The 14,939-nt window shown below is 35.8% G+C and overlaps 1 protein-coding gene across 2 annotated transcripts in view; it reads right to left on the bottom strand.

Annotated features, from left to right (window-relative positions):
• Positions 1 to 3,652: 3,652 nt before the first annotated feature.
• The window catches only part of LOC123547304 (vacuolar protein sorting-associated protein 52 homolog), a 182,694-nt gene continuing 171,407 nt past the window's right edge, over positions 3,653 to 14,939 (bottom strand). For both annotated transcript variants that reach the window (XM_053524614.1, XM_053524615.1), the window contains exons 13-19: positions 14,595 to 14,750; positions 13,921 to 14,039; positions 10,873 to 10,996; positions 10,258 to 10,461; positions 8,193 to 8,370; positions 7,102 to 7,220; positions 3,653 to 5,319 (exon numbers count right to left, since the gene is read on the bottom strand). In XM_053524614.1, the coding sequence (XP_053380589.1) occupies positions 5,173 to 5,319; positions 7,102 to 7,220; positions 8,193 to 8,370; positions 10,258 to 10,461; positions 10,873 to 10,996; positions 13,921 to 14,039; positions 14,595 to 14,750 (1,047 nt within the window). In that variant the 3' untranslated portion in view covers positions 3,653 to 5,172. The remainder of the gene's footprint in view (positions 5,320 to 7,101; positions 7,221 to 8,192; positions 8,371 to 10,257; positions 10,462 to 10,872; positions 10,997 to 13,920; positions 14,040 to 14,594; positions 14,751 to 14,939) is intronic.

Below are 14,939 nucleotides of genomic sequence, written 5' to 3'. Positions count from 1 at the left end.
TTTTGAGGTGTTGAACTGTCCATAAGTGTGGCCCTTTATGCAGTCCTTTTCCAGAATTCAATGTACGTATCAGTATACTTCAACTGTTTTGTAGAGTAATATACATGTTTTAAGTGCTTTTCAGTTTTCATGTGAAACAACCCTTTCTTTCTATGGTTTGGTGTTTGATTTTTTTTCTCAAAATGTAAGGCTAACCATTAGTCATCAAGCTGTATCACAAATCAGGAAGTATTTGTTGGTTATTTTTCTTACATTGTGCAAAGGGAGTAAATAATTCTGAATGAGTGTAATACTATATTTAAATGGCAAACATTTACATAAGTGTCTTGCATGCCAGGAAACGATGATCTGTCGTTACGATTGTAGTATTGTAATATATATAAGGTAATTCTGTCCATATATTTTAAATTGACTTGATAACACGAGGGAGATGATATACATCAGTATAACCAAGTCCACACTTGTAAATTGTGGGTGCTGTGAAAGTAATGTGTGGTACAAATTTACTGACATGAATTTTGTGAAATACCCTAATAAATTACTAATTTAAAATCAGAAACATTGTGCAGGATGGAGTAAACCATTGCAACAGTTTTGAAATAGCAGAAGTTAAGATTCTTCTTGGTATTTCTTTTATTATCATTTTTCAATGTCATACATACATTATAAACCAAACTTTGTGGAAATGAACATGTAGAAAAATCTTACCCAAACTATTGGCACATAGCTTTAAAAAATTAACATTAGTTTAATGATAGGCTTTTCCTGTTGTAATGCCCAACAAGTCCGAGGAGGTTTGAAAACTTGTATGTCCTGGTAGCACAATGTTTGACAGTATCTACCAGCATTAAGTATTTATAATAACTTCCTGGTAGGTAAGGTTTAGAACAGATGACTTTTAAATTCTATGGTTTGTGTTTCGTTTAATCACCGCAGAAAACATCTACCTCAAACAGATTAAAGTCACAACTTCAATTGTTCACCTTAATGTAGCCATGAAATAGTGGTCAAAACCAGTACCAGAAAAATGCATTTATGTCACTTGTCTTCCTGCACCATTAAAGCTGGAAAGTGTGACTAAAGCCTCAATAAAAGAAGCCCCAATAAAACAAATAAACAGAAAATTTTATGATGAACTGCTATATACATTACAAATGCATGAAAAAATATGGCAAACTCAGTTTGGAAGGAATATATAGTTTTATACAAAGTATCAGCAGATCCATATACATAATTGTAATCAGTCTTTGGTAATTCCTAGGTAATAGTGTTGTACAGACATTTTTCAGCTCTAGAACATTTGTGACTAGTTAATCTTATTAAGTTAAGATATTAAAATGTATACAAGTATGGGATGAGAATGTTGCATATCAAATCCTACTGTGGGCAGGGAGGATGGGGGCTCTGTGGCCTTGTGTTTAAAGCCGCCGACTTTAAATCCCTTGCTACCACCCACTGGGAAGTGTAGGGTTGAAACCCCACTAATGATGTAGAATTTTTTCACAAGAGTGTGGCATTCAGTTTGCTTTGTGAAGGTTGTGGGTTCTATCTAGGTAGCTGGAAACAATGTCAGAAAATGGCATTAGGTCTTATAATCGAATAATGACTGATTGTGTTGGTAGTACTTAAAATCCAACTAATCCAAATGTAGTGTTACAGTCTGATTGTACACAGTGTTACAGACAGTCTGATTGTACACAGTGTTACAGACAGTCTTGATTGTACACAGTGTTACAGACAGTCTTGGTTGTACACAGTGTTACAGACAGTCTTGATTGTACACAGTGTTAAGATAGTCTTCACTGTACACAGTGTTACAGACAGTCTTGATTTTACAGTGTTACAGACAGTCTTGATTTTACACAGTGTTAAGATAGTCTTGATTGTACACAGTGTTACAGACAGTCTTGATTGTACACAGTTTTACAGACAGTCTTGATTGTACACAGTGTTACAGACAGTCTTGATTGTACACAGTGTTACAGACAGCCTTGACTGTACACAGTGTTAAGATAGTCTTGATTGTACACAGTGTTAAGATAGTCTTGACTATATACAGTGTTACAGACAGTCTTGATTGTACACAGTGTTACAGACAGTCTTGACTGTACACAGTGTTACAGACAGTCTTGACTGTACACAGTGTTACAGACAGTCTTGACTGTACACAAGTGTTACAGACAGTCTTGACTGTACACAGTGTTACAGACAGTCGTGATTGTACACAGTGTTACAGACAGTCTTGATGGTACACAGTGTTACAGACAGTCTTGATCGTACACAGTGTTACAGACAGTCTTGATAGTACACAGTGTTACAGACAGTCTTGACTGTACACAGTGTTACAGATAGTTTTGACTGTACACAGTGTTACAGACAGTCTGATTGTACACAGTTTAAGACATATTTACTATAAAGGATATTACTCCATCCAAAAGGCAACTGTTACACCTACAGATAACAATATTTTTTGTGTTTAGTGTCTTTTTCAACAATTTTTCAGTCATAGACAGTCTTTACCATGAAATAAATATGCACTGTTACTTGAAAATTTTTTATGGAGTATGTCATCAAAATGCAGAAATATTTGATAAACAAATTTACCTGACCATTACATGTTCTGCGAAACTGTCCTGTCCAATGGATACTTAAGATATTTTGAAAAAGTTGTCCCCCAAAATGAACGCTTTTTGTAAAGAAATAAAAATAAACAATTGCTGAAAACTATGTTTCATCTAGTTATGTGAAATTTCAGCACTGGGACATCATTGCAAATGAATCAAAACAATATGTTACAGTTCTTTGCAAATGGCGAGTTTTAAAGGTGTTGAACTGTCTGAAAGTGTGGCCCCTTAATGCAGCCCATTTCTGAAATTCAATTTATGTATCAGAATACTGACAATTGTTTTGTAGAGTAATATACATGTATTTTTATGCTGTTCAATTTTCATGTGAAACAACCCTTTCTTTCTATGATATGGTGTTGTTTGAAATTTTTTTCTCATCACAACAACGCAATTACAGGTCATATGGAAACTTTCCAGCTTTTCACGACGGAGGAAGACCATAGGTGCCCCTCCTGGCAATATTTCATCATGGCTGGCAGCTAGATAGAACCACAGACTTTCCATAAGCCAGCTGGATGGCTTCCTCAAATGAAGAATGCTATGCCCAAAGTGAGGCACAACCCCACATTGGGGAGGAGCAAGTTATTTTAGGTTAGCGACCTGGACCACATGGCCAAAAAGGCCTCCCCATGTTCTTTAGATATTTATTCAGCACAGACATTTTTCTTACAAGACAACATAACTGGCAGCTCTCAGACCTTGGCTCATTTTATATGGAATAAAGAATGTCAGATATCTAGTTTGTACTGTGAAATCATCAGTATTCGTGGGAGATCAATTTCCGTGGATTTCATGGTTGAGTCAATCCCAACCAAAAAGTAGAATTCCCATTCATTTTATTTTTGAAATCCACCAATTCATATCCCCACGAAATTACTGTTTTCACAAAAACCATAAAAATTTTATGCCCACGAAATTAAATGATTTTACAGTATATTCTTTAATCAATCACTTTTCCTGCTGAAGGAAAGATGGGACGAGTGATTCTAATACAGCATGGGCATATAATACAAAAACCTTGGAAAGTTGTTTTTTAGATTTATTTATTGCACAATGATTGGTAACAAGCACTTTGCACATGTATTTTTAAAATAAATGTAACAAGTAATATAATTACAATTTATATAAATTGATAAAAATTCATTTACGTAACAATCTGTATATGTTTGGAGCATACTAGTATTGTAAAATATTTGGAATGAGAATGTAGTACAGTGTATACAATTTCATTTGGATTCTGTATGAAGCTAATACTTAAACAAGAGGGTCATTGAACCTAAAGCGCTCACCTGTGTACAAGGCTTCAAGTGTGTTTGTATAAGTACAGAGTTAGGTTTCTTCTATGTTAGCCTATATTATATACATGAACCTAAAGCAATAATTTGAACAATTATGGTAGACATTACAAATCTGATATCACATGCCAAATATCAAGGCTCTAGCTATTACTGATTCAGAGAAGAAAAGTGACCACGCCCCCTGGCAGCCATGTTTTTTGACAAATCAGAATAATCTGAAGAATCTTGGTAGAGGGTCACACAAGAACCATTTGTGTAAAATTATTTTAAAATCGGGCTTGCAGTTTCAAACAAGAAGATTTTTAAAGTTTCCACTATATACATACAGGGAAAGCGACCACACCCTCTGGCAGCCATGTTTGGTAGAGGACCACACAAGGAACATCATGGCCAAGTTTTATCAAAATCCATTCATAGGTTTTGGACGAGATGTCGTTTAAACACAAATGTTGACGACAGATGACTTGACGGAAGGACGCACAACGGACACAGCATGATCACAATACCTCACCATGAGCACTTTGTGCTCAGATGAGCTAAAAAGGAATGAATTAAAAATATGTATGTACTGTGAAATCATTATTTGTTGCAGAGTAATTTTCTGCCCATGAAATGAAATAATGACTATCATTTACTCCAACATGTTTAACACGTATGAAACATATGTCTTATCACATAACTTGTATTACTCATATTCAAACTTTGCCACAACCCTCAGGAATGGTCATCCCACTTATATTCAGTCTAGACCCAGTCTAAATGTCCTCTCTGACAGGCTAGTGGTGTCACTTTCTAGAGCTTACTCTTCCAATGTTTTTATCTTTCTTTAAGCACTGTGTACAATCTTATTTCCTTTAAACTTGACTATTCTTATAACTTTTGCACCAACCATTGTAAATTAACACACTATTTTCCAGACTAGCACCTCCAGATCATAACCATGAACAACTGCTAGAATGTAGGTCAGCAGCCCATATGTTATACTGACATAGGTCAGCAGCCCATATGTTATACTGACGTAGGTCAGCAGCCCATATGTTTTACTGACGTAGGTCAGCAGTCGAGATGTTAGACTGAAGTAGGTCAGAAGCCCAGATGTTAAACAGACGTAGGTCAGCAGTCCAGATGTTAAACTGAAGTAGGTCAGCTGCCCAGATGTTAAACAGATGTAGGTCAGCAGTCCAGATGTTAAACTGGCATAGGTCAGCAGCCCAGATGTTACACTGACGTAGGTCAGCAGCCCATTTTCAGAATGTAGGTTTATATTTCTTCACTTCCACCATGACATGATGTATATTGATAAGTTCATTTCTGATCTGTAGATTACGTAGAGGTCCCTGGTTCAACACTTTCTGGAACCTATGGTAGTACTGTATCAGCTGGGTTAAAGCTCCCTGTAAAGAGAAACAAATAAACTTTCTTTAGATGAAGATTTTACTTTGTCAGGAGCTAAAAAAGAACAGCTGGAAAAGAAAGCTTTCAAATGTGATGTAGATAACATGCTCTGCATTTGAAAGTTTGCCTTTAAATTAAAAGGCTTTTTTTCCAAAATACTGGTTTGCAGGATAACAGTCACACATAGATAAAATTAACATTCATAATTAAATCAATTAAACAGTTCTTTCTTAAAACCAAGTTCACCATCAGATTGTAACGTTCAAACTCGAAAATGCTACAAATTTTGTCATAATCAGAAAGTATTTATGATGTCTCTGAATTTTTGTTTACAAAAATCACTATCTCAATGTCTTGGGCATTTCACTTCCAGCATGCAAGCACGAAAAAGCTGTTTTATGAAATAAATGTGGTGCCAGTGTAGCAAGCAGTTCTGCAACACAGACTTGAATAACACAAGAGCAGTCATAACTTCAAGGATACCTTTTAAATTTAATTAGTGATTCACTGGTATTTTTCATCCCACATTTCTACTTGACCGATTGTTAGCATGTTATTAGCTATTCTGGCCTTAGGCGTAATTAAATTTAACTAATAGTTCAAAAATACATTAACCCATTTTGAACAACTGATATTATCGGTTATATTTTTACAGTTTTCGACTTATATGACGAAAAAAATCAGGTTGTTTTTTACTACTGTTGTGATTCAAAAACCCATTTATGGGTCCCTTAATAGAACATGTCCCAGTTTACATATAATTTTAGTAGTTCAGTGATGTTACTGGTAAAGCGTCATGTTGGGCTGAAGTTTGCTTTGAAATCTATAATTGTGAAATATTTACACATGAGGAAAATATTGCCAAAATCTGATATTTAGTGTTGAGTTTATCATGCCAATCATTATTGGTAAATATTTATTTAATATTTCATTTAAAAGTTAAAATTTTACACTTACAAAAAAAAAGAAATATTCACAATTTCAAAATTTAGCTACACCAGTGTCAGTGTACACTAGTTGTCCATAAACAGACAAACAGAAACTGCTTATTTAATTAAGTTAACTGGCTAATTATTCATTAGCAGAGAAGATTTGATGGTTAAAAAGCTTTCTAAATAAACACAAAATTTACAACCCTTGCTCAGTCACTCAGTATTAACTTTCCTGCATTTATGCATTAATCCAAGGTGTCCATTCTAACATTTTATTTAGACACTTGCTAGCAACTTCTAGTACCATTAGCACCGATCCTGCTGGATGGCCGTCACATGCTATAATGTAACTATTGGGACGTTAGCAATGGACAAACATTTAGTGTAGGAATACCAGTGTGTGTGTGCGTGCGTGCGTGCGGGCGTACGGGCGTGCGTGCGTTCGGGTTTACGGTCTTTTTTAACAATTTTTCAGTCATATAAACGATGGTGTCTACTTGTAGCAGTGAGCATAATGCCCAACTTTATAGTACTGCCTAACTGGAATATCACGCCGTAGACAGGTGGCATGATACCCCACCCAGTCACATTATACCGACACCGGGCTGACCAGTCCTAGTACTATCCCCTTAATGCTGAGCGCCAAGCGAGGAGGCTGCTAGTACCATTTTTTTTTATGTCTTTGGTATGACACGGCTGGGGATCGAACCCACGACCTCCCACACTCAAAGCAGACACTCTACCACTAGGCTACCGAGGCGGTTGAATACCACTGTAAACTTGCTGGTTGTCTATATATAATCTGTATCTAAATTTACTGACCCTTGTGGATGATAGCTTATATGTTACCTGTAATATCTGTGTTCCATTTTTAAAGTTGGTAAAGGATCTCATCACTTCCTGGTTGATATATTCTAGAGCTCTCTTCCAGTCAGCATTAAAACCTTTAACAAGCTGTGTTACCCTCCCTGTAAATAAAATACTAGTTTATACATTCGAGATATTGGTTTGTATAAATATTCCAAAGCTTTCTTCTAGTCACCATTCAAATTCGTAATAAACTGTGTTACACTCTCTGTAATATAGAATACAAATAGTAATTCCAGGAGATAAATACTACACCTGAAGACTCATCTTTGTTTTATAGCTGTATGAAGCCCACCCGCTTAGCTCAGTAGGGAGAGCATTGGTCTATGGATCACATGGTCGCCAGTTCAATCCCCGAGCGGGGCGTATGTTCTTCGTGGCAATTTGATAAAAGAAATTGTGTCTGAAATCATTTGTCCTCCACCTCTGATAATTCATTTTGGGAAGTTGGCAGTTACTTGCGGAGAACAGGTTTGTACTGGTACAGAATCGAGGAACACTGGTTAGGTTAACTGCCTGCCGTTACATGACTGAAATACTGTTGAAATGGCATTAAACCCAAAACAAACAAATTATAGCTGTATGTTGTATTTTCTGTCTACCCTTTAGAAGCCTGTATGATATGTAATGATTACATAAGGCATGAAGATCTACAAGCATGTGCACTTAAGTGATATAAGTCTTTAAAAATAGAAATATACATGTATGTTGTTCTAAATCACCATGAAAGGACTTACAAATCGCTGGATATATCCTAAATACTAGTTTATCTCACATTTGAAAGAAATTATAATTCAAACAACATAATGTAAAATCATTTAATTTTGTGGGCATGAAATTTCGTGGTTTTTGTAAAAACCGCAATTTTGTGGGGATATGAATTCGTGGATTTCAACCTTTGAACATAAAATGAATGGGAAAGTTACTTGTTCATTGGGATTAAATTTCGTGGATTGACTCAACCACAAAATCCACAAAAATTAGTCCCCTACGAAAATTAATGATTTCACAGTAATATATAGGAAACAATTCTTTGTTACTGAAGATATTCATTTACAGACAGTAAACCTTACTTTCTTCATGTCTTAAAGCCTCCATATTCCCCCTCTCAATATGTGCTTCACAATCCTTCACAAACATGATCATACCACCAAAATGTGGTGTAAGTACTTCCTCAATAAACTCATGTGTCCGTGCTGTTAGCAGCTCTTTGAAACTTTCAGACTCTTTTGAGTCTTCTGTTGTCCTCTCCTAAACAGAGATAAATAATTATTAAATGATTTATAGTTTATTAAAAACAGATGAAAGTAAATATAAACAACAACCACTAATTTAATTAATTATACTGCCCTTGCAACACATTACATTAATGCAAAACAAAATATCCATACATGCCCTGAGACTACATGTTACAATTTTGTTTAGAATAACATACAGTTAAACACATATCAATCCAAGTTACAACGAGGTGAAGAAAATGCTTAAGTTATCCACGGATCTTAGTGATCCAAACAAAGAGATTATAAGGACAAGAGGACCATGATGGTCCTGAATCGCTCACCTGTCCCCACATGACCCAGTTTTGAACTGAGTATGATGTCGTTTTTTCTATTATTTGACATAGTGACCTAGTTTTAGAGCTCATGTGACCCAGTTTTGAACTTGACCTAGACATCATCGAGATAAAAATTCTGACCAATTTTCATGAAGATCATTTGAAAAATATGGCCTCTAGAGAGGCTATTATTTGACCTAATGACATAGTTTTTAAAGGCATGTGTCCCAGTTCCGAACTTGACCTAGATATCATCAAGGTGAACAATCTCACCAATTTTCATGAAGATCTCATGAAAAGTATGGCCTCTAGCGGGGTCACATGGTTTTTCTATTATTTGACCTAATGACCTAGTTTTTGACCACACGTGACCCAGTTTCGAACTTGACCTAGATATCATCAAGGGAACATTCTCACCAATTTTCATGAAGATCTCCTGAACAGTATGGCCTCTAGAGAGGTCACAAGGTTTTCTATTTTTAGACCTAATGTCCTAGTTATTGACTGCACGTGACCCACTTTCAAACTTGATCTAGATATCATCAAGGTGAACATTTAGACCAACTTTCATGAAGATCCATTGAAAAATATGGCCTCTAGAGAGGTCACAAGGTTTTTCTATTTTACACCTAATGACCTAGTTTTTGATCGCATGTGACCCAGTTTCAACCTTGACCAAGATATCATCAAGGTGAACATTTTGATCAATTTTCATGAAGATCCATTGAAAAATATGGCCTTTAGGGAGGTCACAAGGATTTTCTATTTTTAGACCTACTGACCTAGTTTTGGACCGCACATGACCCGGTTTCGAACTTGACCTAGATATCATCAAGATGAACATTCTGATCAATTTTCATGAAGATCCATTGAAAAATATGGCCTCTAGGGAGGTCACAAGGTTTTTCTATTTTTAAACCTACTGACCTAGTTTTGGACCGCACTTGACCCAGTTTCGAACTTGACCTAGATATCATCAAGATGAACATTGTGACCAAATTTCTAGAGTGGTCACAAGCAAAAGTTTACGGACAGACGGACGGACGCCACGCGATCACAAAAGATCACTTGTCACTTTGTGACAGGTGAGCTAAAAACAGCTGGAAACCACATAAACTGCTCAATTCAGCCTGGTGCTTGAGTCACCAAAGCTCACAGGAGCAGTGTTTCACAGTATTTTCATGATTAAGTAATATAAATTGTTGTATTTTAAAGTAGATACACACATTTCCAATGTTTCACTACCTAACCACCATAAAATAGAAGTACTGGTGTTTGCATAAATTATGTACTGTAAACGAGAGAAACTGTTGCTAGCTGTCCATCTCTATCAATAAAGTAAATCTTGCATCTATAGAACAAACTCATATAAGAGCAACTATTTTCTGCCACTGAAAATTATATTTCTACATGATCTGGATAAACAAAATCTTTGGATATAAAGCACAAATATATTTATTCCAACTTTACATGTCAAACTTTGCAGACACCTTTTTTATCTGTTCGAAACATTCATTTAAAAATTATTATCTCCTAGCATTAGGGGATATCAAATAAATAAAAGTCAAAAGCTTCATACTTACTGTAATTACACCTAACATCATATCATAGTTGTTAATTAGGAAAATCAGCTGCTCCTTCCTGTGTGGAAATTCTGCTGCTAGTTTTAGAATAAAGTTTTCGACCTCTGTTTGTAGCTGTCCCAGAATCCTGTCTGCTCTTTCATCTGGGTATGACTGGTTGATACCTAATATTGCCGCAGAGTACTCAGCATACCGTCTTGTTATCTGCATAGTCAAATAACATATTAACTTTTATCCTGCTAAATTTCTAAAATGGACTAGTCCATCATTCAATTTGGGTAGTAACATTCCTTATTTCACTTTCACAAAATGGGAAATGTGCCTGGACCCTGACATTTGGAGAAAATACTGGCTCAGAATTTGAGTGATACAGATAATAAAATCCTTATGTAAAGTAAGGCATTGTTTCAGGCACAGACAGACATCTGAGTAAAACCATCAACCTTCAGTAAACCTTCTGGGTCACTTCCTTATATCAAAGAATTCTACATCCTCAGTGAGCTTTTAAACCCACAGCAATGAGAGCAAGTGATTCAAAGTTGGCATACTTAACCATTCGACCATAGAGGCACCTCTTACCAAACTGTAATACAAATTCTAGATTACAACACTTACATAGTTAGGTCTGACATCAATATGGCCCAGCCTCTCTGGATCACAGTCACGTACACTTTGTATGTTTAGAACCAGGATGTATTCAAAACGAGGCCACATTATGTGTAATATACTATCCCAGTACCTGGAAGTATGACAAGAATACATATCTCTACTTTACAATATCAACAAGACATACATTACAAACTAGAGCTATCATTAAAAGTGGTGAATGTACCCCCCACATGCACTGACACAGTACATTGCAATTTGACGCACAAAAGATTGCATAATTATGTGGACTGTATGTATATAGACTGTATGTATACAGTAAAGTAACGAAAACCAAAGTCCCATAACTATGCAGAATATTTATCTAAAAGAACGTAACATGCACCATGCACAACTAGGGTTGGTACTGATCACTTGTGTGAAGTTTCATTAAATTGTGTGCAAGGGTTCTGAAGATTAGGCATGCACAAGACTGCATATGCAGACTGTATGTACATAGTATGTTAAGAAAAAACAAGAGGACCATGATGGTCCTAAATCTCTCACCTCTTCCCACATGACCCAGTTTTGAGTATGACGTCGTTTTTTCTATTATTTGACATAGTGACCTAGTTTTTCAGCTCATGTGACCCAGTTTTGAACTTGACCTAGATATTATCAAGATAAAAATTCTGACCAATTTTCATGAAGATCCATTGAAAAATATGGTCTCTTGAGAGGTCACAAGGTTTTTCTATTATTTCACCTATTGACCTAGTTTTCCAAGGTACGTGACCCTGTTTTGAACTTTACCTAGATATCATCAAGGTGAACATTCTCACTAATTTTCATGAAGATCTCATTAAAAGTATGGCCTCTAGAGAGGTCACAAGGTTTTTCTATTTTTATACCTACTGGCCTAGTTTTTGACCGCACGTGACCCAGTTTCGAAACTGACCTAGATATCATCAAGGTGAACATTCAGACCAACTTTCATACAGATCCCATGAAAAGTATGGCCTCTAGAGAGGTCACAAAGTTTTTTTATTATTGGCCCTACTGACCTAGTTTTTTACGGCACGTGACCCAGTTTCAAACTTGACCTAGATATCATCAAGGTGAACATTCTGACCAATTTTTATGGAGATCCATTCACAGGTATGGCCTCTAGAGAGGTCACAAGGTTTTTCTATTTTTAGACCTATTGGCCTAGTTTCTGACCGCAAATGACCCTGTTTCGAACTTGACCTAGATATCATCAAGATGAACATTCAGACCAACTTTCATACAGATCCCATGAAAAATATGGCCTTTATAGAGGTCACAAGGTTTTTCTATTATTTGACCTACTGACCTAGTTTTTGATGGCACGTGACCCATTTTCGAACTTGAACTAGATATCATCAAGATGAACATTCAGACCAACTTTCATACAGATCCAATGAAAATATGGCCACTAGAGAGGTCACAAGGTTTTTCTATTATTTGACCTAATGACCTAGTTTTTGAAGGCTGGTGACCCACTTTCGAACTTGACCTAGATATCATCAAGGTGAACATTCTGACCAATTTTCATGAAGATCTCATGAAATATATGGCCTCTAGAGAGGTCACAAGGTTTTTCTATTTTTAGACCTACTGACCTAGTTTTTGACCGCAAGTGACCCAGTTTCGAACCTGACCTAGATATCATCAAGGTGAACATTCAGACTAACTTTCATACAGATCCCATGAAAAATATGGCCTTTAGAGAGGTCACAAGGTTTTTCTATTATTTGACCTACTGACCTAGATTTTGATGGCACGTGACCCAGTTTTTAACTTGACCTAGATATCATCAAGGTGAACGTTCTGACCAATTTTCATGAAGATCTTGTGAAATATATGGCCTCTAGAGAGGTCACAAGGTTTTTCTATTTTTAGACCTACTGACCTAGTTTTTGAGGGCACGTGACCCAGTTTCGAACCTGACCTAGATATCATCAAGATGAACATTCAGACCAACTTTCATAAAGATCCCATGAAAACTGTGACCTCTAGAGATGCCACAAGGGAAAGTTTACGCACGGACGACGGACACCACGCGATCACAAAAGCTCACCTTGTCACTTTGTGACAGGTGAGCTAACAAAGTCCCATAACTCTGCAATTTTTGTTGTTGAAAGAACCTAACATGCCCCATGCACAACTACTGTTGTTAATGATCACTTGTGTAAAGTTTCATTAAATTGTGTCAAGGAGATGAGGAGAGATGGTGCGCACAAGATTGTGTCTATGTATATAGTATAGTAACAAAAAACAAAGTCCCATTACTCTGCAAATTTTTTTTTCTGAAAGAACCTAACATGCCCCATGCACAACTACTGTTGTTACTGATCACTTGTATGAAGTTTCATTAAACTGTGTCAAGGAGATGAGGAGAGATGGTGCGCACAAGATTGTGTCTATGTATATAGTATAGTAACAAAAAACAAAGTCCCATAACTTTGCAATTTTTATTTCTGAAAGAACCTAACTGTTACCTAGTAGTTTTCATGGTTAAATAAGGAGTTTTTTGAGATGGCTCTTGAAACCCTATCAATAAATATTAAAAATTTTGTAATTTCATATCCAACCCACTTAGTATACTATTAATTGTAAAATTATGATATAAACAGTTTAACCATTGTATAGAGAAGGGTTTTTTAGCTATTGAACAAAAAAGATTTTCATTCTCAAGGTCACTTACCTGAACCTTTCATCTACTGACCCCTAAAACAATAAGGCCACAGGCAATAATGAAGTTTTACTATTCTAGACCAAAACATTCTTTTAGTTATTGAGTGGAAACAATTCTCAATCACAAGGTCACTGACCTGGACTTTTGATCTACTGACTCAAAAATAATAGGGGTCATCTACTATCTACAGGCAATCATCCTATGAAGTTTGACCACTGTGAGACCAAATGGTTTACCAATTGATAAGACTGATGGACCAGAAGACAGACTAACAATTGGCAAAACAATACACTCCTGGCATGAAAATTGAACAGCTTACTTTGATAGCAACTCTTGATCAGTTTACAATCATTACAAACCTTTCCAGTGCTGGTACCCCTCTATTTTCCATAATTGAGCGGAATCGATGCACTATATGGATGGAAAGGAAAATGGCTATAGAATCATAACATTCATTTATATGCTCCTCCATTGATTTCTGAAATTAAAACGCAAAACATTAAATTACTTCATATTTGCTAATGCATTCCCCATTTTGGGCTTCTGCAATTTCATTATTATTGCTGGAGACTATTTTTGGGGAATCTCATTGTGGCAATCTATAAAATTTAATCCTATCAAACAGACAATTCATTTATTCTGTGTAAAAATTTACTTTCTACAAATGCATGTTCCCACGTAAGAGCTACTTTTGCCAAAACAAAGAAATTACAAATACATAATAAGTCTGCAATAGCTCACAAAATTTTACATCTATGAAATTTAATTTTGTCACAGTGCTTATTTATTATCATACAATTTACTGTGGAAGTAGAATTTAAATTTCTGTGTAATGCAGAGTCTGTCATCAGAATATCTATTGTGTTTTGAAGTACATAAAAAAGACTGGAGTAAGAAAATTTCATGTGATTCTTAGTCCACACAACAAAATCAACATGATTTAACCCTTGCAAAAATGACCTTGTTTTTGAGAAAAACTGTTGTGAAAAATCTGTTATAAAATTTACAGGCATCAAAATTTATATAGACATACCAGGTAAATAGAGAGTGTTTTGCCAAACACAGTATTAAACAGGTCTATAGCCGAGGTTCCCGACGCCATGAAGAAATCTGTGAGGAACAGGTACTCCCTGCATGCATTGTCCATCAGAGCAAAATGTAAACTTCGGAATAAACTCTCAAATGTGTACTAGAAAATATAACAGAAATAGGTATATCTGATTGAATATACAAGATTTAACTATTTTAACTACATGTAGCTTTTCAGCAACAAAGCAATTAAGAACTTCTCCTGAACTACATCACAAGTACATGCCTTTTCTTTTCAGTCTGTGAAGTTCAAAAAGACATCCTAGAGTATTTTTCTTATAGGACATAT

This window comes from Mercenaria mercenaria, chromosome 15, assembly GCF_021730395.1.
Source record: "Mercenaria mercenaria strain notata chromosome 15, MADL_Memer_1, whole genome shotgun sequence".
Taxonomy (NCBI): domain Eukaryota; kingdom Metazoa; phylum Mollusca; class Bivalvia; order Venerida; family Veneridae; genus Mercenaria; species Mercenaria mercenaria.
Note: the sequence above shows the minus strand (reverse complement) of the source record. Positions and strands in the feature narration are given on the sequence as shown.